The sequence below is a fragment of the Chionomys nivalis genome, chromosome 2, assembly GCF_950005125.1.
Source record: "Chionomys nivalis chromosome 2, mChiNiv1.1, whole genome shotgun sequence".
Lineage (NCBI taxonomy): Eukaryota > Metazoa > Chordata > Mammalia > Rodentia > Cricetidae > Chionomys > Chionomys nivalis.
The window spans coordinates 23020443-23044748 of record NC_080087.1 but is presented as its reverse complement, the minus strand read 5'-3'; the positions used below and the strand labels follow the sequence as shown (position 1 = coordinate 23044748).

General features: G+C 36.2%; 1 protein-coding gene across 2 annotated transcripts in view; it reads right to left on the bottom strand.

Moving 5' to 3' along the window:
- Positions 1-24306, bottom strand: part of Shprh (SNF2 histone linker PHD RING helicase) — a 69596-nt gene that overhangs the window by 19442 nt on the left and 25848 nt on the right. For both annotated transcript variants that reach the window (XM_057761327.1, XM_057761328.1), the window contains exons 15-25: positions 18446-18534; positions 16651-16743; positions 13681-13788; positions 12094-12236; positions 11214-11387; positions 10865-10927; positions 9665-9890; positions 8010-8153; positions 6612-6713; positions 4904-4975; positions 1885-2073 (exon numbers count right to left, since the gene is read on the bottom strand). In XM_057761327.1, coding sequence (XP_057617310.1) covers positions 1885-2073; positions 4904-4975; positions 6612-6713; positions 8010-8153; positions 9665-9890; positions 10865-10927; positions 11214-11387; positions 12094-12236; positions 13681-13788; positions 16651-16743; positions 18446-18534 — 1403 coding nt within the window. The remainder of the gene's footprint in view (positions 1-1884; positions 2074-4903; positions 4976-6611; positions 6714-8009; positions 8154-9664; positions 9891-10864; positions 10928-11213; positions 11388-12093; positions 12237-13680; positions 13789-16650; positions 16744-18445; positions 18535-24306) is intronic.

Below are 24306 nucleotides of genomic sequence, written 5' to 3'. Positions count from 1 at the left end.
TAGAAGTTATAAATTTGTGTTCAACCTGAAGGCAACCTCAGTATTTCTTTCCTAGATTGTCTTATTCAGTCTGTGACTTCAAAGATCATTTATACTAGTGACTGAATTTCATATCTCTAGCTCTGCATTCAAAATACCAATTAAACATTTAAATGTACTCCCTTTCAAATTTCTCCTCTATAGCAGCAATGGTACCTACTTGATTTTTCAGATCAGCATCTGGAGGATCTCCCACGCTATACCTCCAACATTGTGTTGTATTGAGTGTCCCTGGAATATATCCATCTCTTCCCATCAATCTAAAGTTTCTAAAGTAGACAACTACTGTAGCCTCCTAAATTCATCTAAATCTTTTCAACCTTTACTCTTTTCTATCCCTGCTAACTGATCTCCTAGACTGTAGCAAGAAAGATCTTGAAAAGCTTTGAAGCCTGAGTACCCACCCCACCTGCCCTTCCATTGTATTTTCAGTTTTGCCCACTGCTTTTCAGCCACTCACTTCTGCCTGAGTCATTTCTAGCTTGGTCTTTTCAGGCGCCGGTGTTCTTTTTCTGTCTGGGAACCTCCTCTCAACAGACCAGTTCTATCTTCTTTCCATGCTGGCCAATCCCCTCATCATTTAGATCCTGTCTGCTTAATAATCCTTCCTTCAGAAAAGTCGAGATTGGCTTTTATTTTGTAGTATTTGTCATAATTATAAAAACTATTTGTTTAATGTCTATCCTTTTTACTATACCTTAAATTCCTCCTCCACACCCCCACCACCAAGCTGTAAAATTCATGAGAACAGTAACCACATGTTGACTGTGCACTCTATCTGCAAGGCCTAGAACACGGCCTGAGGCAAAGGAGGTATCTAATAAGTATGCAGAGAAAGAATGAATGGAAATCTGTGCCAACTCTGTTTACCTGGACACACTAGAGAGTAATGAAATTGACACTTCAAAGTTTACTCAAATATGTGAGGGGAAAAAAGCAGCTACCTTTATTCTTTAATTGAACCGTAGGTTTCTAAGAGGAAGAACACTCTACCAAACGCCTAATTCTGTCAGTAATTTTAACTTGCCTTGAATTCTACTCAGAAAACACATTCCTAAAAGATAAGTGTCAAAAATCCAAAGAAGGAATTAATGAGGAGTTGACTTCCTGCTTTAGCATTAGCCCTACTAATGTTACTTTCTTCAGCAGGTCTCCAACGCCTATTATGTTTAAATACTGATTTGCTTTTTGACTAAATCTATTAGAACGAAAAGTTTAAAAACCACATGTAAGAAAAATAGTAGCAAAAATACCTAATAAGTGCTTTTTAACAAATGAGTACACTGTGGGCAGAAAGTTCAGTGAATCTTGTTTGTACATTGAATTAGGAATTTTTTAAGATTCTGAATAACACACGGAAAAGTTAGGACTACAAATTCAAGTTTAGCTGTATTCTGAAATGTCAGTCCACAGTGTTTTTAAAGCATACTGTGTCATTCTTATGATAATCAACTAATGTTGGAAACCCATTTACTTTCTTTTAGTTTGGACTAAATAATAAGCTTTTTTTTTAAAAAATACTTTTAACAAAAACTATATATTTGGGTCAAAAAAAAACACACACACACTAGTATTTAGGAATATTTCCAGTCTGAAACTGACTGTAGTGAAGAGAAATCACATAAATGACAGAGAAGTGCATTCTTTAGCTCTTAGCAGCCATGTTGGTTAGTGTGCTGAGCGCTGTCCCACAAGGGAAAGTGGTGAAATAGCAGAAGCCTCCAGGCGGTTTTCACGGGGAACAGTGTTTCTACACTCACCGTGCCAGCATTCTTTAATGCTTTATACCGTCAGATACTAACCGCTGTGGCACTGCTCTGATTGCGTGTTCCTGACCTACTTTACCTTCACAGGGATATCATCCTCTTGGTTTGCTTTCTCTGAGGTGAAGACATAGGAGACATCTTTGTGTGATGTGGTCTGGCGGCAGATAGCACACTTGATGGAGCTTCGATGAGACCCCACACTGTACTGTTCAATTATAATGGATGTGCATTCGTTACAGAAGCAGTGTCCACACGTCAGCACTGCCCACTGAGAAGAAAAGAGACATTACACGTCTTGTGAGAAGGTGGCTGATGAGGCCTTTCTATCTATCCACAAACACAGAAATGGGGAGATGACTTACAACTGTAATTCCCAAGTATTTCACGTAAAATATGCTTTCAGATTATTTTAATATAAGAAAAATACATTTTCACAATTCTCAGCTTCACTTACCTTTGTCAGTCATCACTATAAAAAGCTAGTGCTCTCATTTCAGATTTAGAAAAAGCATTACAGATTACCCCTTTAGCACTCCAACAATAGACAATCAAGAACTGAGAGCAACAATAATTGGAAGATAATACACTCACCGCTACTCAATTTATTTACAGTTTCAGTTGTTGATACATATAGAAAATGAGATGAGTTATGCTTCAGATTTGTTTTGAGTGACACAGGAGATGGGACTTTTGTGGGATCCTCACTGCTTTACGGCAGTGGGGTCCTAGGCTCTCAGCTGTATTGGTTTTTCCAACATCTGGACATGTCTGTATTTGAATTGAAAGGGTCAGACAGTATGTTGAAAGGAGATTCTTATCTCCTTGGTAAACAATTCATACTAGGGACAGAGCAAACTAGGATAGACAGCGTGGTTTTAAAATAGTTCCCGAGAAAGAAGTTCATTTTGTTTCAGTTGGGTAACACTTTTCCTGTTGTTCCCTAGTTTCATCTATGCTCTCAGATTAAAGCAGAATCCTCAGTCTCAGACCAGTCTCACACAGGTTTACTTCACACTGCAGCACTCTTCAGTATACTGTGGACTTCAAGTGACACTGGAAATGTAGAATGCTTATATGATGAACAAGACCTTTGTGGGCTGGAGAGATGGCTCAGAGGTTAAGAGCATTGCCTGCTCTTCCAAAGGTCCTGAGTTCAATTCCCAGCAACCACATGGTGGCTCACAACCATCTGTAATGGGGTCTGGTGCCCTCTTCTGGCCTGCAGGCATACACACAGACAGAATATTGTATACATAATAAATAAATAAATATTTTTTTAAAAAAAGACCTTTGTGACTCACAGAAATTCAACTCATCTCTGAGATTCCATCTTACACCTGTCAGAATGGTCAGGATCAAAAACACTGATGACAGTTTATGCTGGAGAGGATGTGGAGTAAGAGGAATGCTCCTCCATTGATGGTGGGAGTGCAAACTTGTATAGCCGCTTTGGAAATCAGTATGACAGTTTCTCAGAAAATTAAGAAACAATCTACCTCAAGACCCAGAAATACCGTTGTTGGGTATATACCCAAAAGATGCTCAATCATACCACAAGAGCATGTGCTCAACTACATTCACAGCAGCATTATTCGCAATAGCCAGGACATGGAAATAACTTCAGTGCCCCTCAACCAAAGAATGGATAAAGAAAATGTGGTACATTTATACAATGGAGTACTACAAAGTGATAAAAAATAACAACATCTTGAAATTTGCAGGCAAATGGATGGATCTAGAACAAACCATATTGAGTGAGGTAACCCAGATGCAGAAAGACAAATATAATATGCATTCACTCATAAGTGGCTCTTAGACATACTACAAAGAAAAACCAGCTTGCAGGCCACAAACCCAGAGAAACAAGACAACAAAGAGGACCATAAGAGAGACATACATGAATCTACATAGGAAGGAGGAAAAGACAAGACTTCTTGAAAAAATTGGGAGCATGAGGGTCAAGGAAGAAGGTAGAAGGGGAGAGTGGAGGAAGGAGGAGAGTGGAACAAAATGTATAGCTCAAAAAGCACAATACAAAAATAAAATATGGCATAAAAAAAAAAAAACCAAGAAATTCAACTGATAAGGTACAGAGCAAGACAGGTCCACCATCTTTGATAACAGGAAGAAATCAGAGTCACGTGAGCAGTAGGACAGTCACTCAATTGGCTGAGAACAAATGGTAACATCTCTAACAGTATCAGCAGGGATGCAGGATCTTCCAGCATGGGGCTAGAGTTTCATCACTATTTCTGTAATTCAATTTTAAGTTTAGGAAACCTTGGTAATACTAGAACTGGATAAAATTATATATATATATGAAAAAACCCTTAAAAATTGTAATAAGACAAAATACAATTTCAGAGACAACTGAACTTCACTAAAGCTAAAATTTAAAAAAGACACTATTCTGACCTGATCCAATTCTACCTTTCTGCTTCTTTTGGTGCGAAAGCTTGAACCCAGGGCCATCTATATGCTAGGCACACTCACTATCACTGAACAAAATGCAGGCATTTTTATACTAACATGCACAAGTGACTGTGCTTAATTCCTTCAAACCATCTCACAAAACCCAAACAAACAAACAAACAAAAAACCATAGCCAAAACCACATGTAAGTTTTGCTCAGAGAAGCTATCTGTAATTTAAAGCTGGGATTGATCTGAGACCTTACTATTGTTAAGAGCTGTACCACTATGCCTCTGTACTACCTTTTCCACTAAACTTGTGTTACATTATACTTTGTTCAACTACCAAATATATTAATGTGGCAAAATTAAGTTACTTGGAAACAATGTCTTGTCTGGAAATACCTTCACAACTATGAATCTTTAATGAAAAAGATAAGATTGTTCTAGGGTTAAGTTTTCACTTAGGAAAAAGATGGCTGAAGTATTTGTAGCCTTAAGCATGTCAACTAAGTCCTGGCCCTACTACTAAGATGAGAACTAAATGCTCCTCATCACAGTTATGAGAAAGCACATGTGTGTGTGCATGTGCATGAGACACAGAGAAAGGCTGACTAGATGTAGAACAGAAACCTTATGAATTGTAAGATGTTTTATTAATTCATGTGATGCTTAATATAATTTTACCTGTTTTCCCAGCTGTCGAGCACAGATTGGACAAGGCTCTGGATTAATACCTCCTGATGTTTTGTCTTGAGACTATGAAAAAAAAAAAAGAAGAATCCCAAAACATGTTAGCTATGTTTTTATATTTAGAACTTGATGAATGATTTGAAATCTACTTGTGTAAGGATGTGCTGGTAATTTCAATCTGAACTAGTGAGATGACCAAATCCAAATACTTATGTATTACCTAATACTATTATTTCTATAATTTATTTAGAACACAAAGAAAGGAAACCATTTTTTAACATAACTTAAAGTATGTACTATATTTGTGATTACAATGGAGAGCAAAATTAAAATCACAATATAAATACGTAAACCTTCGAAATTTTATTCTCAGACTACATTTTATCATAAAGAATTATAAATTAATAACTGGTATGGTGAAACACAACTTTAATCTTAGCACTTGGGAAAGATACGCAGGTGAATGAAAAGTTCAAGGTATTCTGATGGAGCTCGGATTACAAGAAACCATCTATTTCTCTTCTTAAATAAAGCTCCTTAAATGTCACGGTACAAGTGTGCACTTCTAATGCACATGTAGAAGTGTGCAGTATAATGCATATGTAGTGCACCACAACGCACATGCAGAAGTGTGCAGTATAAAGCATATGTAGAAGTGTGCACTCTAATGCATATGTACATGTATATGTATGTACTATGAGTATGTATAAGTGTGTACTCTAATGCATATGTACATGTAGAAGTGTGTACTATAATGCGTATGTATAAGTGTGTACTCTAATGCATATGTACATGTAGAAGTGTGTACTATAATGCATATGCAGAAGTGTGCAATCATAATGCATATGTAGAAGTGTACACTCATGTTAAGTAGCACAAGGACAGGTGTGGGAAGAGGCTGTTACTTAGCACAGTTTTGTATTAAGATTGCTGCTTCTCAGCATCCCTTCATGAATCACTAAGCAAATAATTGAAAGGCAGATATAGAATTGATTTGAGACTCCTGTGCCTAACATTCTATCAAACTATAATAGATTTTAAACACCTCCTTAAAATTCTCATAAAATTTTCAAGTTTCAGAAAGTCAGTAAGATGGACAAGCTTTAAAGCTGAGGACAACATAATAGTGAACTGAATAGAAGATCACTAAAAATTTTCTTTCTGGATTCACTATTCGAATATTCAAACAATAAAATCAAAGCACAACAAAACCCTTTTTCTAAGTAGTAATACAAAAATAAAACAAAACTCTGTACTTAAACTTAGTAACTGTAAAGGTCTCAAAATTAGTTTATAAAGGCATTTAAAAGAGTTGAATAAATTATTTCATCTTAATTTTGATCTGTTTTGGATCACATAAAACAAATATCTACAACATGATGGCTTAAAGTAATTCACCATATGTATTCCACACAATTCTACAGGTCATCTGGGTACTTTCTGGGACGGGCTGGACAGACTGACATGGACAGGAGGCTCCTGGAGACACAACAGCTCATGACCTTGTCTGGTAGGAGGTAGGAGGATAGTCAGGGGAAGGGGCAAAGGCAGAGGGCCTGTAGAGTCATTGTAGACAAAACTAGTCTTGACTCATTTAACACAAGCTAAACGTCTGTCTAGGACTGATACTTTAAGTGGAAACTATCACTCAAGTGATTCTTGAAATACAGCATGGGAAAACAACATTTAAGAAAAGCAACACCTTCTCCAAATTCGTCAGGTAAAGAAGCTGTCCAAGTTTTTTCTGGAGCTGTGATGTGGCAACCGCTTTATCATTTATCAGTTTTATACGGTTCTGTTCAACCTAGAAATAAACAAACAAACACTTTATTCTCTCTCAAAATAGGGTTCAACTATATTGAACATGCATAATGCCTCTGAATAATATAAATTCATGTCCTGTCCTATAAAAACCCATTAACACATTAAAATTCAATTTTACAAGATTACTACTGAAAACACTTTGAAAGAATGTCTTTGTTTTACAGAAGACAGAATTCCATGAAGTTCTTTTAAATGGAAGCATAGTGATATATAGGAAAATTGGATAAAAATCTATCTGAATTCTATTTATGTGCCACATCTCAATAATACATGTATGGAAAAAAAATAATGATATGATGCACTGTTTGTTAAAATTGGTTTTATGAAATCCAGGAAGAATAACCCTGACTTTTCTTCCCCTTCTACAATACATCAGAAAGAAAAGAGAATTAAAGGAGGGGGATTTTCCTCATTATTCTTTTTGTTTGTAGTGCTGTAAATTTAGCCTAAAACACACATTAGAAGAAAAACATTACCGAGAATTCATACTTAAGAGAGCATAAAACATTATAAATTATCTTGAACTTTTTCAAAATTGCCATCTAAATGCTTCACAGAAAGAAATCAGTTTGAAGTATTAAACCACCATAGGGAATAAAAATAAATTACAAAGGAAGTAAGTATTTTTGTTATGGACTAGAAAAGAGTGGTGGAGTTCTGACTGAATCCTGACACAAACAGGGATTATCAGAGTAAATACCTTCTATCAGTAAGAGAAAGAACCTGCAAAATATAAGCTTCTAGTTTCTTTTGAGAAACATGCTTTTCAGATTCTGGCAAAACTGAGGCTACATAAAATACTTCTATTTTTGGTTGTGAGCCTAGCCTTTAACAGATGAGCCATCCCTTTCCTATTTCTAAGCCAGGCAGTGGTGGTACACACCTTTAATCCCACACTTGGGAGGTAGAGGCAGGAGAATCTCTGAGTTTAAGGCCAGTCTGGCCTACAGAGTGAGTTCCTAGACAGCCATGGCTACACAAATAAAAAATGAAAAGAAAAAAAAAAAAAAAGAAAACTTTTAAGTGACCAAGAATATATTGGATTTGATGCATAGAAAGTATTCAAAACATATGAATCTGCAAACAAACCCCCACAGTGGTCACACTAAGCACATATCACATACGAATGAAACTGCTCATTTCTGACCTATAAAAACAGTTTTATGTGGCTCATACTTATAGCAACAATTATTTCCAGATGATATCACTGCTTTGACTCTATGTCTCCTGTGCAAATGGCTTTTGCTGTGTTTCTTGTGATCCTACTCTCAACTACCTCATGTGGTTCAATGATGTGATGGACAGGTGGGTTTGGCTTTGGTTCCTTGGGATGGCGAACTCTTAGCCGCTCTGTAGCCATTGCAAGTTCATCAACAGCTGACACACGATTTCTCAGGGTCATCCAGTATTCATGAAGTAACTGAAGTGGAAAGATAAAGACACAGAATTAAAATTGTTCAAAATCACTTAGATGGACCTTGAGCAAAATGCTTTAATGAGACCTACATTTTTTCATTAAATGTTCAAGAAAGGAAATGTAATTCCTTAGGCTAATTTAGGATGAGGACATATGAGAAAATAATCTTGTAGGATGCTGTTGCAGTTCTCAGGAAGAACACCTGAAGATTTCATAATGAGACAAAACTCAACATAAACCGATACCAGATTTATGTGATCACTACTGTTTTTGTCTTAAAATATTTTTATATTTCTATTCCTTAGAAAGTCTTAATAGTATCATTATTTCCTTATATTTCCTCCTTTAAGGTTAAATAGGCAATTACTATTATTACTATTTATTATTAATTACTATCAATTACTATTAAATCCACTTTTTATTAGAAAAATACTATACTTTTCCACAATTCATAAAAATGTTATCAATCACTATAAATATTTTGATAATTTATTCAGTAGCATTTTGAAGTAAATACTAGTTAATGGTATCTAGCGGTTGCTCATTCATTTTTCATTTATAAAGTAAAAATGTACAAAGATTTAGAGTGGCATGATAAGCAATCATCTAAGACAGAGTGTATGGCAAGATTAGGTTATAGAAAACAGTACAAGAATGACAGGGCACTGTAAGAACAATGTCATCCTCCATGGTATGCTGTAATGAACTGTGTTCATGTGCTTTTCATTTATAACAGCAAATATGATGAACTAATGATTTCAACTTTATAAAAGTATTATTCTTCAATTCATCAAAAGTATGAACTGGCATTTTAGACATTATATCTTATTTGACACAATTTTTTAAATTTTGTCTTGAAATAATAACATAAAAAATAGTAACATATGGAAAATGTAACATTATAATTTAAAAATACTGTTTCCCCATACCTATATCATATGTAAAATCAAAGATAACAAATTTAGTAAGAAAACTTATTTTAATAATAAAAAATCTTAGAAGCACATCTCATATATAGTTACAGTACAAAGGAATCAGTGAAGTATAAAACTAAAGACAACTTATGCTGCATCCATTGCAATGGTTTCCAGATTTCCAGCTTGAAAAGTATCTGCTCTCCTCCCCAAAATTCAAATCTGATATTGATATTTGTTATTCCCCATGCAAAAATGAAATAAAGCCTTAAGTTAGTTTCATAAAACAGTTGTTAAGGGGCTGCAGAAATGGCTGTCCTTCCAGAGGACCTGGGTTCAATTCTTGGACCCACATGACAGCTCACAACTGTCTGCAACTCCAGTCCCACAGAATCTGACACCTTCACACCAATGCACATAAAAATAAATTTTTTTTTAAAAAAAGGAATATATTTTAAAAAAAGTTGTGAAGATCCAGCTAATAATAGAATGAAACACACAATTAAGCAAAAGTTTATGAATATTGACTCCAAGTGTCAGTTTAATAATTTTTATTATTTTCTGTATTATTAATTATTTTCTGTATTATAATAACTCTACCTTATATTCCTTTTTCCATGCCTCGAAAAGATCCATTGAAACACTTCCTTCATCTACATATTCGACATCGAACCTATGTGATCTCGCAAATGACAATATTGCCTTCATAGATCGCTCTGTCTCACTTGTTGCCCACAGGCCCCGGGTAGTGGTAGGTGCTCTATCATCCACAAGTCCTTCCTCATCTTCTATCATTTCTTCAAAGATTGCCGTCTGGCCTTTGACTCTGAAAAGAGAACAGAACCAAGTAATTCTAACTGCTTCCAATGATTACTAGCAGAAGGATGCCATTAGGACAAACAGAAAAGCAAGTTCAGTAGCTCTATGGCAATTTTCACATCAATACATTAATACTTATAGGTCTTTGAAAAAAAAATAACAGCAATTCTGAAAATTGTCCTGTTTTGTTTTGTTTTATATTTTTGAGACAGGGTCTCACGTAGTTCAGACTAGCCTCACATTCCTACATAGCAGAGGCTGGCCTTGAACTCCTGGTTGTCCTTCCTTCAACTTTCAAAGGTTAGATTACAGGTGTATGTGTTTTACCTAGTGTTTCATGAGCACAATCCAGGATAATAGCGAATAAACAAATAAAACCATCTAACAACAACACCAAAAAATCAATCTCTAAATTTCATTCCATAAGTCACATTCTCAGAATTCTGAGCTACAATCATTACCAGCCATTAAAAAATAAAGAAGAAGAGACAAAGTGGCAACCAAGCACAGGCTACAATCAGAGCATAGACTTGTCTACACGCCCAACACACGACAAGGTCTCTGATGAAGAAAATAACAACTGTCACTAATTTTTTATTCGGTACTTACTATACACTAAGCACTTTGCTAAATAGTTTTATATATATTTCCTTATTTAATACTTAAAAAATATGTAAGGTTAGTTGTTACCTTTACTTCATGAGGGTCAGGGGGATAGTTTGCCCTAGTCAGTGGACAGGGATTTGAGTTCAAATCCATCAGACTATTGATCCTGAGATCTTACTACTACTCTCAATTGCTTCTTATTTGTGATAATTACAGACTGTCCCTCATGAACATTTAGGAGTAACTTCTTAAGAAAAAATGGGCATGTTAGATGCCAAATGATCATTAAATTGATTTAATACAGGAAAAATATAACAAAGGTCATAACAGAAAATACAGTCAAATAATCAGACATTCAACCCTCAGTGAACTTACGTGTTAGAAAACAGTTTTGATTCATACTCAGTGAACAATTCATCGGCTTTACAAAAGACGCAGCTGAAAGAGATTACCAGAGAAATATTCACAAATTCGACCAGCAATAAGATAATTTCCTAAAAAAAGCTTAACATTTTGTATTTTATTTTTCTAACAAAGAATGTAAGAAAAAATTAACATGGTTATCAAGCATATAATTCTTGATTTGCTTTTTTTTTTAAAAAATACATATCTACACCTGTCTGAATTAAGAGAAAATGGTTCAATTCAAGAGCAACTGTTTCTAGCCTCAGACCAAATGTGACTTCCTGGAAGATGGTGTAACCTGCATGACCCCACCACCCACCAGTTGAGAGGGAGTCTAGCTGGTCGCAGGTGGCAGACTGTGGCAGACTCAATCACATCACGAGATGGAGGTCGCTCCAGCTTCTTCACAGCCTCTCTCACGAGCTTCTGGAACTTACTGAGCTCTTCCATTTGTGTTGTGAGTAAGAACTGAAGACCTCTGCAGTCACGGAACCTTATTCCCATCACCAGCACAGCACACAACACAAAGAAAGGAACAAGTCAGTTTCTTCAGAAAATGTTTGTCAATCACAGTGTTAAATGAACAAACTCACACACTCTGCTGACACTTCCTTTCAGAGTGTGCCCAGTGGTATCTACTAGTACCCAAGGTTTAATTAAATGCCAAAGAGTTTGATGATTCTATTTTTGGGAACTAAAATAGTGCTGATACTATCTTTCAAAGATCGGGACTAATATAGATTCTCACTTTTAAAGCTGCAACACTATAAATTATATCTCCTGTTTAGAGAGTATACACTACAGGATAAAACAAAATTGAGAAAAAAAAATTGACACATATTATAAAAATGTAATTAAGCCAGATGCAGTGGTGCCAAGTTTTTAATCCCAGCACAGAAAGGCAGAGTCAGCTGGATCTTCCAGTTGGAGGACAGCCTGGTCTACGCAATGAGTTCAGGGCACAGCTACTCAGAGGGAGTATGAAAGAACAGCAACCAAGAACAGACCCCGAAGGCTCTAAAAGGTTTCAAATGATGACCATCGGGAAAAAAGGTCTGTGTTTTAGACATAATATCTAATATTTTTGTTGAAAATACACAAGAAAATGTGTAAATCCTAAGTACATGATGGGACACTGAACTGCACCTCCTGATACTAAATGGTCTAAACAGTGATTCTGTTTTGTACTATTTCCTTACTTCTCCGACATAGAAAGCTTGTCAGTTTGTTGTTTGTAGTTACTACTTATTTCATTTCGCACCCGCTGAACAAGTTCCTCATCAACAGATAATTCCACTGCTCTGTGGATTACATTCAGCCACCAAGGAGAATTAGAATGAATCTGAAAAAAAAAAATGCCAAAATTGACCAATTACTACATATATTTAGCATTTACTGAGAAAAGTGATGTGAAGAACTAAAAAAAAAAAAAAACAAAAAACATTAAGTTCTGTTCTCAAAGGATAACAACAGATAAATGTGTATATACTGTATATATCTACATCACACAGAAAAACACACAAACTCTGAATATATTGGGCAAATATCTCTTTTTGTATTCATAACAAAAGAGTTGCTCTTTGGAACACTGTAGATGAACAAGACTTTATATAAAACTTGTGTATCAAAGCTGTATTAAAAAGTATTTTACCAAGAAGAAAACTCAGGCCTCTTTAAGGGTATAGGGCAACACAGTCAACAAAGGTATATCTAACCAATGAGTATCGAACTAAATTCTACTGAATAAAAGCAAAATTATGACTGGGTACTAAATAATTAATGAATTAGGAAATGTAACACATGGAACAACTGATAAAAAATTCTAAGTAGAAGACAATTTGTTTGTGTTGTCTCGCCTTAGATTATTTTCTGGTGTCATAAAAAAGAAATTTAGAAAGGATAAAAGGCATCCGGTCTGTAAGGTTAAAATTGGGGATTCTAAATGTGGAGAAAGCCATAGCTAAGATCAGAAGAAAATTATAGAAGCCTTTATATTTTCTCCAAAGGACAAACTATTATTTACCCAACATAAAAGGAATTCACTAGAATTTAAAAAAAAAATAAAACTGAACCTTAGCTGGGCGGTATTGGTGCATGCCTTTAATACCAGCACTTGGGAGGCAGAGGCAGGTGGATCTCTGTGAGTTCGAGGCTAGCCTGGTCTACAAGAGCTAGTTCCAGGACAGGTTCCTAAGTTACAGAGAAACTCTGTCTTGAAAAATCAAAAATAAAAAGAAAGAAAACTGAATCTTAAAATAGTTGACTCATCCACCTATCTGTCCACTCTAGAACAGACACTATTAATTACTAATAAACTTATTGTAGTGGTTTTAATGAGAATGCCCTCACTAGCTATTATATTTGAATTCTTGGTTCCCACTTGGTAGAAGTATTTGTTAAGGATTAGGAGGTGTGGCTTTGTTGGAGGAGGTCTGTCACAAGGGGATGGCTTTGAGTTTCAAAAAACTCACTCCATTCCCAGCATATTCTCTCTCTCTGCCTCATGCTTGTGGATCAAGACATGAACTCTCAGTTGTTTTGGCCTCCATGGACTCCTCAATCTCTGAAACCATAAACCCAATAAACACTTTTCTTTATAAGTTGCCTTGGTCATGGAGTTCTGATGAGTCGCAAAAAGTAACTAAGACATCTGTATTATAATACAGGCACTCAACAAGGTGCTAAGAATTCAAAAGGGAACAAGAAGTTCAAGAATTTTCCCAAACAAAATAGATTCAAACTGCTACCTGGGGACAAGCATATGAAAGAAGCCCACACATTGGTACCTTCCTTTGGAGCTCCCGGATGGACTGCTGCACAGGCTGCAAAGCTTGCTGGGCTTCAGCAACTTCTGTGTTACACTTGCTCATATAGTGCTCTCGAAGCTGCTTGGCCTGTGTTGAAACAGAATCAATATAAACTTTTATTTGAGGATTTGAACATAATTTAGTATGATGTTTCAGTACTAATGTGGTCACTCCATACATTTAAAGTCCCTTGATTCATATATAAAATTCCATGGAGTAAAAAATAAAATATAGTTCTTCTAGAAATTTCTAAGATATACAATAAAAAGAACAAAACTGGTATGTCCAAGCCACAAAAGATTATACTCCTAAAGGTTTATCCCTTATAGGATAAAAAAATTAATATTTTACAAATGAGGCAAAAAATATAGAATTACTTCTCTGATTTAGTTGTGGCAATGCCTTTAAGAATTGTAGTTTTTTTCTTTTATTTATTGTTTTTATTGAGCTATATATTTTTCTCCACTCCCCTCCCTTTGCTTCCAATTTACTCAGGATATCTTGTCTTTTTCCACTTCCCATGTAGATTAGATCCATGTATGTCTCTCTTAGGAACTTCTTTGTTGTCTAGATTCTCTGGGGTTTGTTTTTCTTTGCTTTATGTCTAAAAGCCACTTATGCTGTGACAAGTTGAAAAATTTGAAACATGAAAACATTTGAAATGTGATAAAAGAGTGTAAGTGGTGATATTTGGAAGCATCAAGTTTCTGCAAAAATAAAATTATTATTTTTTTTGTTCTTTGAATATTTTTGTTTGTACACTACTGAATAATGAGCAGGTAATCTGATAATCCTGCCTCTTCCGTTACAAAATAAAATAATACAAAATAAAATACTTTGGACAATCTTAAAAAACTGCTGTAGTTTAAAAATAATTCTTGAATATACAGTAATGAAAGTGTTAGAAACTGAGCCTGTTCCTCTAAAATTTATGTGCAGAAGTTCTGACCCTCAGTGTGACTGCACTTGGAGATGGGACCTGTAAGAAGGTAACTAAGGTTAAAGGCCATATGAGTAGTGCCCTAGTAGAGTCCTTATGAGAAAAGAAACACCAGGGATGTACAAGCACAAAACTCAGGCCACATAAGAAGACAGCAGTATCTAAATCAGAGAGAGGAGCTGGAGGAGACATTAAACACATAGACTTGAGGGAATACACATTAATTTTGGATTTCAAACTCTAGAACTGTAAGAAATATTTATTTTTTAAGCACCTAGCCTGTAGTGTTCTTATGACAGTCTGAGTAGAGAAATATTACCATGAATAAAAGGATAGTGATCAAGTAATTCATAAACATAATATGCTATTTGAAGCTAATGGAGATGGCTCAGTAGTCACAGGGCATGCCACACAAGCCAGAAGAGCAGCTCGCCTTAGCTCCAGCCCTGGAAGATGGAAAGGCGGGATCTTCTGGGCAAAATGGCTGGCACTAGTAGCTCTATTAATGATCTCTGGGTTTGATTGAGAGACTCTGACTTAAAGAGCCAGACAGAAGAGTAGTCAAGAATGACTCCTGACATTCTCGACATCAATCTTATGCCTCCACATTCATGAATACATATGTACACACAAATGAGAGCATGCATACATGCATGTACATCACAAACATATATAAATGAAAAGAAAAAGCAATAAATACAGGTGTGCACACACATGCACTGGTACAGTGTTTAGCTTTCAAAAAAGGATAATTTCTTGTTATTTGTAACAGCATAGGTAAACATAGAGGACATTAAACTAAATAAAACCGACATATTAAAGATAAATTATGCATGACCTCACTTGGATGGAGAGAATGGAGGTTGCTAGGTGTTGACAGAGATTTCTGTCCCGCCTGATCCCACAGTCATTTAGTCCCAAAGAAACACTACAGCTAGGGGCTGCAGATTGAGGGGATACTGGTCAAAGGACTATACACCAATGACTATAGCCACACTATACTATTGAGAATAGATCTTAAATATTTTCACTATAAAAATTAAGCATATGAGGTAATGGGGAGAGATTATGCTTAGTTAGCCACTCTACAATATCTGTATACATCAAAACATCATTTTGTATACTAAAATCCATGAAATTTTGTCAACAAAAATTACTCATTTTAACAAATACAAAGGAATAAATGTACTTACAAAATCCAAATTTTCTATCTTGTTGATTCTAATAAAAACTCTTACTTTGAGGTTCAATATATTTCAACCATATCTACTCTTTCAATTTACTGATGTTCTTCCTCTTAGATCTTAAAAAAAAGGCAAAAGTTCTTGGGAGAATTAGTATAGCAAGTTATTAGGAATTTCTAGTAAAACAAGTTATAGTATCATTCCTTTCAATAAAATGCTTGGAGCAGTGTTCTCAACCTATGGGTCATGACCCATGGGGGGGGGCACATCAAAGGACCCTTTCATAGGGGTCGCCTAAGACCACCAGAAAACAAATATTTATGTGACAACTCACAACAGTTGCAAATTTATTTATGAAGTAGCAATAAAAATAACTTATGGTTGGGGTCACCATAACATGACGAACTGTGTTAAAGGGTCACAACATTAGGAAACTTGAGAACAACTGCTCTAGACAGAAATGCGAATGAGAACTTAAGTTCACGTCTCTCTGAAATATAAGTTCACGTGCTCTCTGAAATAAAAGAGAGGAAGAGAATGTAACTTGTCTGTTTACCAAACTCTTTATAGACCTATCATGAATCATTAATTCAGTATATACAAGCCAAGTAACACATTGGTAAATAGAGCACCGGACAAACAAATAATATGGAGTCCAATATTCTCTGTCACTCCAAGTCACCACTGCAAAGTTTGAAACATCAAAATTACAGGAAAACATGGCTGGCTACATTTACTTAAATGTTATACACTAGAAATACCTAAATGAAATATAAAGTTTGAAAAAGTAAACTTTCATAAGTAGAATGAAAGAATAACGATTACCTCTTCTTCAAGTCTGCCATCTCTTAAGGTGGGAGGTATCCCTGGGTGCTTGGCTGCCAAGAGCTCCATTAAGTTATGTGTGGCATGAAGTCTCTATAAACACAAAAGGCGATGCTGTGATGCAACGCAGTGGACACCACAGCATCTGCTGCGTGGCACACAGAGCATGAATTCAAAGCTTCTCTTGCTGAATACTTTTCATCTGAAAATGTTTGAATGACACTGTTTTTTCCAGAGGAAAGTAAACAGCAAAGGTCTTAAATCACGACATGAATTTTCCTCAATTAAGGATATACATTTTCCTGTAGTATGGCTATGTACTTAGCAAAGTACGAGTACATGGGTATACCTCCTTTTCTATTGTACATGCAAAAGTCTACATAGGAAATTGCAGGACTCAAGACCACACAGTAATATAGAGAGGTTGACTGCACTAACTTGATTCTTTTTCTAGAAAATTGAGCCTGAAAGTGTTTAACAGTATTATGATAAAAGCAGATGTTATCTGAACACACTGAGCTTATGAATAGTCAGCAACTGGCTAGAGGTTAGAGGCAATGAGCAGAACTGAAGTGAAATCACAGTGGTTTTTATCTAGGGAGATAGCTAGGGCTAAAAGATGATTAGGACAGAGTTCTGGTGGTATGATTTGGTGCCAGTGATATAAGACTTTCAGAGCTCACTTTATCTGGGCATAGATTACTAGCTATAACATGAGTCTCTGTGGAGTCTACATGACCTCAAATGTTTTAGGTCTTTTCAACATGGCTCCTTAAACCACACAGTGAATAGTACTAGCAGATTTAATGGCAAAAAGGTACAAATGATACTAGAGATACGTGTTTCATCTTCTCTGTGTGCGTGTGGAAAACGACCTATTAACTTTTGTATAAGTAGTTAGAAGGGAAAATATGTGTAGCATTTTATTCCAGAAGAACAGCATTGCTGACCTGACTGGAAAGAATAGGATTCAGTGAGCAACACTTTGCCAGGCAGCAGACATAAACTAATGATAAGTAAGAACGAAGCTGATGGCTTATCCTTTGATTTTGAACTCAGAAATTTGGAACTCAAACTATCTTCTTGCCCCTCTTCTATCTTTATTTCCTTTCTTGAAGAACAAGACATCGTTCCCTGAGATACACACATGTTTAAGGTCCATGTCCTGCCTTGTTAACCTTTCAGTTGACTTTTGCCCTATTTCTGCCCCCTTTGTACACTTTTCCAAATGTCTATTGTATCACATGCATATGCAAGTTCTAAAGTCTTTGTGAATGACAAGCCCAAGCTTGCCAAGATTAATAAATGAGCCTTTATTTCTCATTTACCTAGACTCTTACCTATGATTTGCTGGGAAAGAGCAGCTAGTGATATAATTCAAACATGCAAATCCTACAAGGTTTCTAAAAGCAGAACTTAGAAGACCAAGGGTCACAATTATTTTACTCAGTTTCACTATCTTAGTTTTAGCTCATCTTTATTTCTGATAAAGGTTATTTGAACAAATATGTTAATGTGCATATGGAAAATTATAAAATTAGCCTACTCTCTGAATTACAAACAATTACAACTATCTACAGTGTAGGCTATAGGCCCACATAGAAAGAACAGTTGTGATTCTCAAACTTTATCATATACACAAACCACTCCAGGGGCACATTTAAAAAAAGGAATATCAGCTTTTACCTCTAGTTATTGGGACTCAGTTCACTGTTACATTTTATTTTAACATTTTGAAAAGACATTGTTTAAAACAATTTGAATGCACATTTGACACTTTTCAGGCTACACTTACTTGAAGAGAATCGGTTTTGAGTTTTCCTTTGTGCTCCTCGGAGGAGCGTAGCACTTCTCTGTACAGCTCTGCTGCCGAGGCATACTCGCCTGAAGAATTAGAATACATTGAAAGACACAAGTCACATCACTCCCAGTGTTACTCAGTTATCTGTAATCTAAAAAACTTTACTAGAAAAAGAATAATTCTAACTCTTATTATGGCTATTATTATTGATTTTTCACTGCTGGAATTTTCCACATGCTGAACAACTGCCCTATTCCCAACCTTATAACTCATTATTTTTGTAGGTTAAAGAATCTGACCTTGAATTAGGACTATTCTACCTTTTTTAAAGGTGATTATCATTCCTTTATTGCACAGGATATTTTATTACTTTAAATTATATTTTATTATAAATTTAAAATAAAATGTATTTGCAATGCCTTGAGATTATATTGAAAAATGATTAAATATAAAAATAATAATTCATATTAGAGGTAAATATTGTCAATTAGCCTTCATTATAGCTTAAAAATAAGGACAAATTTGGGATATCAGTAGTGATAAGTATTCATAACATTCTGAACAATCTATATCTAATTCTCAGAAAAGTAACAAACTTTTACTGATATACATACTTGTTCCTAGTATAAAGCATACCAAAGTGGACTGGGGGGAGGACTTGGAGGCTTCATCCCTACACAAAGAACTACAGGCAACTAAGGAACGCTGAGAGGGGGAGAAAGTCTTCCCCAGGGAAGAGCACACCAACTGGTTACCCAGTACCAAATGGTCAGCATTGAAATCATATACATACAAGTAACATTATACAGACTAATATGTTATAGTTATGAATATATGTATATAAACATATATATAATGTAACAATTATTAATGAAAAAAGAGGCCATGATTTTGAAAGTAAGCAAGAAGAAATGTATCAGTGGGTTTAAAGGGAGAAAATGGGGAGGGGCTGGCATAATTATGTAATAATCTCAAAAATGAGAAAAACAATATTAAAAACAACACTTCAAAAACCAAGAGTTGTCTGTAATGTTATCATTATGAGGGAAGAGGATGGGGCCTCACTGCACAGTAAGCTGCACAGCAAGCTCTGGACCACCTGGACTAGAACAAAACCTATCGCAAGGATAAAACAAGAGAAAACGTGCAGAAACCAACACAGATCTTAGCAACCCTTCCACATCTGTGTATATTTGGTTTTCTCTGCTTATACTTCCTGGTTTAAGCACAGGAAGCACTTCAAAAACATCTACTGAAACACAGTCTGCCAAACAACGGCCGATGCATTAAATCTGACCTGCGTTTTTATGTAATTTCTCAGTAAAGAATGGCTTTTACATTTTTGCTTTTTGTGGTGCTGGGATTGAAGGATGCCAAGCAAGTGAACCAACTGCCACTGAGCTACACGCTGAGCTACTAATTTTACATTTTAAACAGTGGAAAGAACTTCACAAGATGATGTTTTATGACATGAAAGATAGAATGACCATAAATAGCCTTATTGGAGTCCAGCTCAGCTGTCCACAGCTGCCAGTATGCTACAGAAGCAGGACTGAGTGGATGTTGAGGGGACCCATGCCTCACAATGTCTATAAGGTCGTCTCTAGCTTATTAGAGAGATAGGTGAAGACGTCGAAGGAGAGAAGAGTCAAATTTAGTGTCTTAAATAATAGCTTCTACTTGTATTTGAGCCTGAGGAAAATCTCATAACTAAATTACAAGTTAAATTTAAAATTGAATGCCAGAAAAGTTATGAAGTACAAAAACCGTGTAAAGACGTGTAAAGATGCTGCTGTTTCTTTGCCAAGAAAGCATGCTATTCTTTCACCAAAATAAAAACAACTTTAAAGTAGTTTTAATAATACTTAGGGTTATATTTATAACCACAATTCCCTATATAGATGTGCTTTCTCTCCTTTTCCTATTTTAAGCTCATCTATAAGTCCATGTATATATGTGTATGCATATACACACATGCCTATATACATATACATACTATAAAACATTCTAAAACACACACTTTGATAATACTGAGGACTCAGCTAATTTCTATTCCATATGATAAGGGAGAAGATTAGTTTTATAAAAATAAGGTAATCTGATATAATGGGGAGTAATATCCAGTTATCCTCATACAGTGAATTCTTTAAAAGCTTTTTGTTTTTTCGAAATAGGATCTCCCTATTTAGCCTCAACTGACTTTGAATTCCTATTTTCTTGCTTCAGCCTTCCTAGTGCTAAGACATAAATGCCACTCAACAGGTATATGGAAACAATTAGTGTCTATACTACCATTTATAAAGGACAATCATCTAAATAATTCCAATTTAATGGAAGTATCACAGCTTAGACCATAATCTGAGCAGCTGATCAGGAGAACACCATGCAAACTAGGTCGACCTCAAATTTGTAGCAGATATCTTGCCTCTGGCTCTCAAGGGCTAGGATAACAGGCATGTGCACCAAGTCAGACATTAGCACGGTCTTGAGAAGGCAACTAAACCCATATGAATGTGTTTCCTTAAGCAAAACGGGACAATATCACAATTACCAAGCAATTATATGAATAAAATAGCGTATAGACATGAAACTGTTATGCACAATATAAAATGCATTTAGAAAAAGATCTTTTCAAGCCAGGTGTGATGATGTATGTCTTTAATCCCTGCACTCAGACAGGTAGATCTCTATGAGGTGGAGTGTTGTAAATAGCGAGGGCCCCTTGTTCCGTCCCACCCGACTAGCTTAACCCAAAATAATTACACAGAAACTTGTATTCATTTAAAACACTGCCTGGCCCATTATCTCTAGCCTCTTCTTGGCTAACTCTCATATCTTAATTAACCCATTTTTAATAAATCTGTGTATCACCACATGACTGTGGCTTACTGGTAAGATTCTAGCCTACGTCCGTCTTGGGCCAGAGAGCCATGGTGTCTGCCTGACTCTGCTTTCTTTCTTCCAGAATTCTGTTCTGTCTACTCCGCCTATCTAAGCTGCTGTCCTATCAAAAGGCCAAGGCAGTTTCTTTATTTGACCAATGAAAGTAACACATACACAGAAGATCCTCCTACTCCAATAGAGGGCAGCTTGGTCTACAAAGCGAACGGGTTCCAGGATAGCTAGGAGACAAGAGAAATCCTGTCTCGAAAAAAAAAAAGAGGGGGGGGAGGGGAAGGGGAAGAGGAAGAGGAAGGGAAAAGAAAGGAAAGGAAAGAAAAGAAAAAAGAAAGGAAAAGAAAAGAAAAGAGAAAGATGAGAGAAAAAGATCATTTCTGGCTGTAACCCCAACTTGTTTCAGAAGATTGAGGAAAAGGGAAGAGGAATACATAGTTTGAGTAACCCAAGGCCACACAGCCACATTCAAGGCCTGGTCTGGGTTATACAGAGACCTATTTTTAGAGTTGGACAATGATCATTTCTCAGATAGGATATTAGATTTCAATGATCCCAAAGTATTCTAAATATCACATTCATTATTCACACATTTTCAAGAGCAAGCATACATATTTTTCACATGTAGTATGATGAGGAACCTCCTTCAGGCAATGGCCTTCAAAAGGCTGGACCAGGTGGGAACATGACTTTTGGGTTCCCAGAAAAGCTGCCATCATGCCCAGCTCTCCCCTCTCTTCTTCCTGCGCTTCACACCTTCACCGTTCCTGTTCCGTGAGCTTTCCCCTTTAATAAAGAAAAACCTTAGAATACTCTTTTTGGAGTCAGCTTGGGATTATTTGACTCATGTTTCCCCCACTTTTTACAAGTTCAGCTTCAATGGTAGTGAAATCTATAAACTCTAATAACAATTACTCTAGTCAAGTTTACACTGTAAAACGCTGATATTAGATGATACGTATTTTCCTAATTTTTGCTTAACTCTGCCCAAGTTGGTATAAAAAAAGTTCAATTAAAAAATTCTTTATCAGAGTTGTTTGTCTATTTAGTCTTGGACTGTAAAATCTGGGTATTTTGGAATTTAGACTGACTCCTAGACTACTACAGTCAGGACATGCTTAGCAAAATGATGCTACAATGGTTAAAAGTAGATGCAATATAAATTCATAAAAACTACTGAGCCTAGCAATGTCCCAAAAGAAAGATTTTCTCAAAGTTGTTAGTGCTATATTTGGAATATTACTCAAACATAACCCCTATTTTTCCTATTATTAATTACTGCTAGTAAAATTAATTACTGCTGGGAGGGGGAGAGAAAAGGGAGGCGAGGAGGAGGCGGAATTTTTAATTAAAAAAATTAATAAAAAAAAATCTTAAAAAAATTAATTACTGCTAATAAAACAAGGTGAAATTACTAAGACTCTGATTTAAATTCATACTATACTCTAGAACATGGGATCCGGCTCTTCTCATGTAGAATGACACTTCCTTGGGGAGGCAAAGCAAGGGCTACTCTGTACTGCGATCTAAAGGACTGAGGCAGACATCCTGAGTGTCAGAGGCCAGCTGTTACAACTGCAGAGGAGAAGCTAGATGTCATCCTGCCCTTTCAGAGTTTGTGAGGCTCCTAGTTTTTCCCAAGCATCTGGGAAAGGAAGAAACACTTTCTAGTATGGTTCTGCCATGCAAAAGCACAGATAAAGCAGCCTAATTAAAGGCTTAGGACACTGTTTTGTCTTTTACAGAAAGTATGTATTTCTCTGACTAAATTATTTTCCTTTGGTGTATGTGTGTGTGCAGGTACGTTTTTGTGTGTGTGTATGTGTGTGATGCAAATGCATGTGTGTGGAGGCCAAAAGACAATATGGAGTGGCTGCTGTTGCTCAGGTACTGTCTACATTATTTTTGGAGACAGGATCTCGTCATGGCCTGTTCTCCAGCAGCTAGGCTGGAAGGCCTGTCTGTCTCCCAACTGCTGGATTATAAGAGTGCATTATCACCCCAGACTGGTTCTTTTAAACATGTGTTCCTAGAGGATCAAACTCATTTGCTTGCAAGGCACGGAGCTTTACCAAGCTACCACTCCAGTGTTGTAATAAGAGCGGTGGGGCTGCGTCCCCGGCACCTGGCCGCCCACATGGCTAGCTTATGCCCCGAAATAATTACACGGAAACTGTATTCTTTTAATCACTGCCTGGCCCATTAGCTACAGCCTCTTATTGGCTAGCTCTTACATATTGATCTAACCCATTTCTAATATTCCATGTAGCACCATGAGCTGGCTTACCAGGGAAGATCTTAACCTGCGTCTGTCTGGAGTGGGAGAATCATGGCGACTCCTGACTCAGCTTCTTTCTCCCAGCATCCTGTTCTGTTTACTCCGCCTACCTAATTTTTGTCCTATTAAAGGGGCCAAGGCAGTTTCTTTATTACTTAACCAATGAAACAACAGATAGAAAGATGACCCACCTCCATCACTCCAGTCTACCTTTAAATGATGCTTTAAGTTGTTACTATGAAAATGAGAATAGCTGTAAAATCTCCCCCTATGACCATGTACTAGTATGTTAGGAACTATCACGGTACTTGATGGTGTGGAGGACTGAAGGAAATGCTGTTTATCACAAGAAGGCTTCCTACCTCTAACACTATGAAGCAGATCTCCTCTCATCAGCAGGGGCTATATAGAAGAAACCCTAGTGAATGCTTGATAGTGTACAGTACTGAGACCTGTGTATCGAGTTTCTTATTAGGCACATAGTCCTATGGTAAAGTTAAATGTATAAATCAACATGAGAGATTAATGTAACAGAACAACTATAAATACATTTTTGATTATTTTGTTTCAAATTTCTCTTTAATTACTGATGTACTGCACCTTATACATCTTGATATTTTGCTCCTGAAAACACTCCCAGCTTCTCTTTTGAATTATTCTTTATATTTAGTGTTACTCCCTT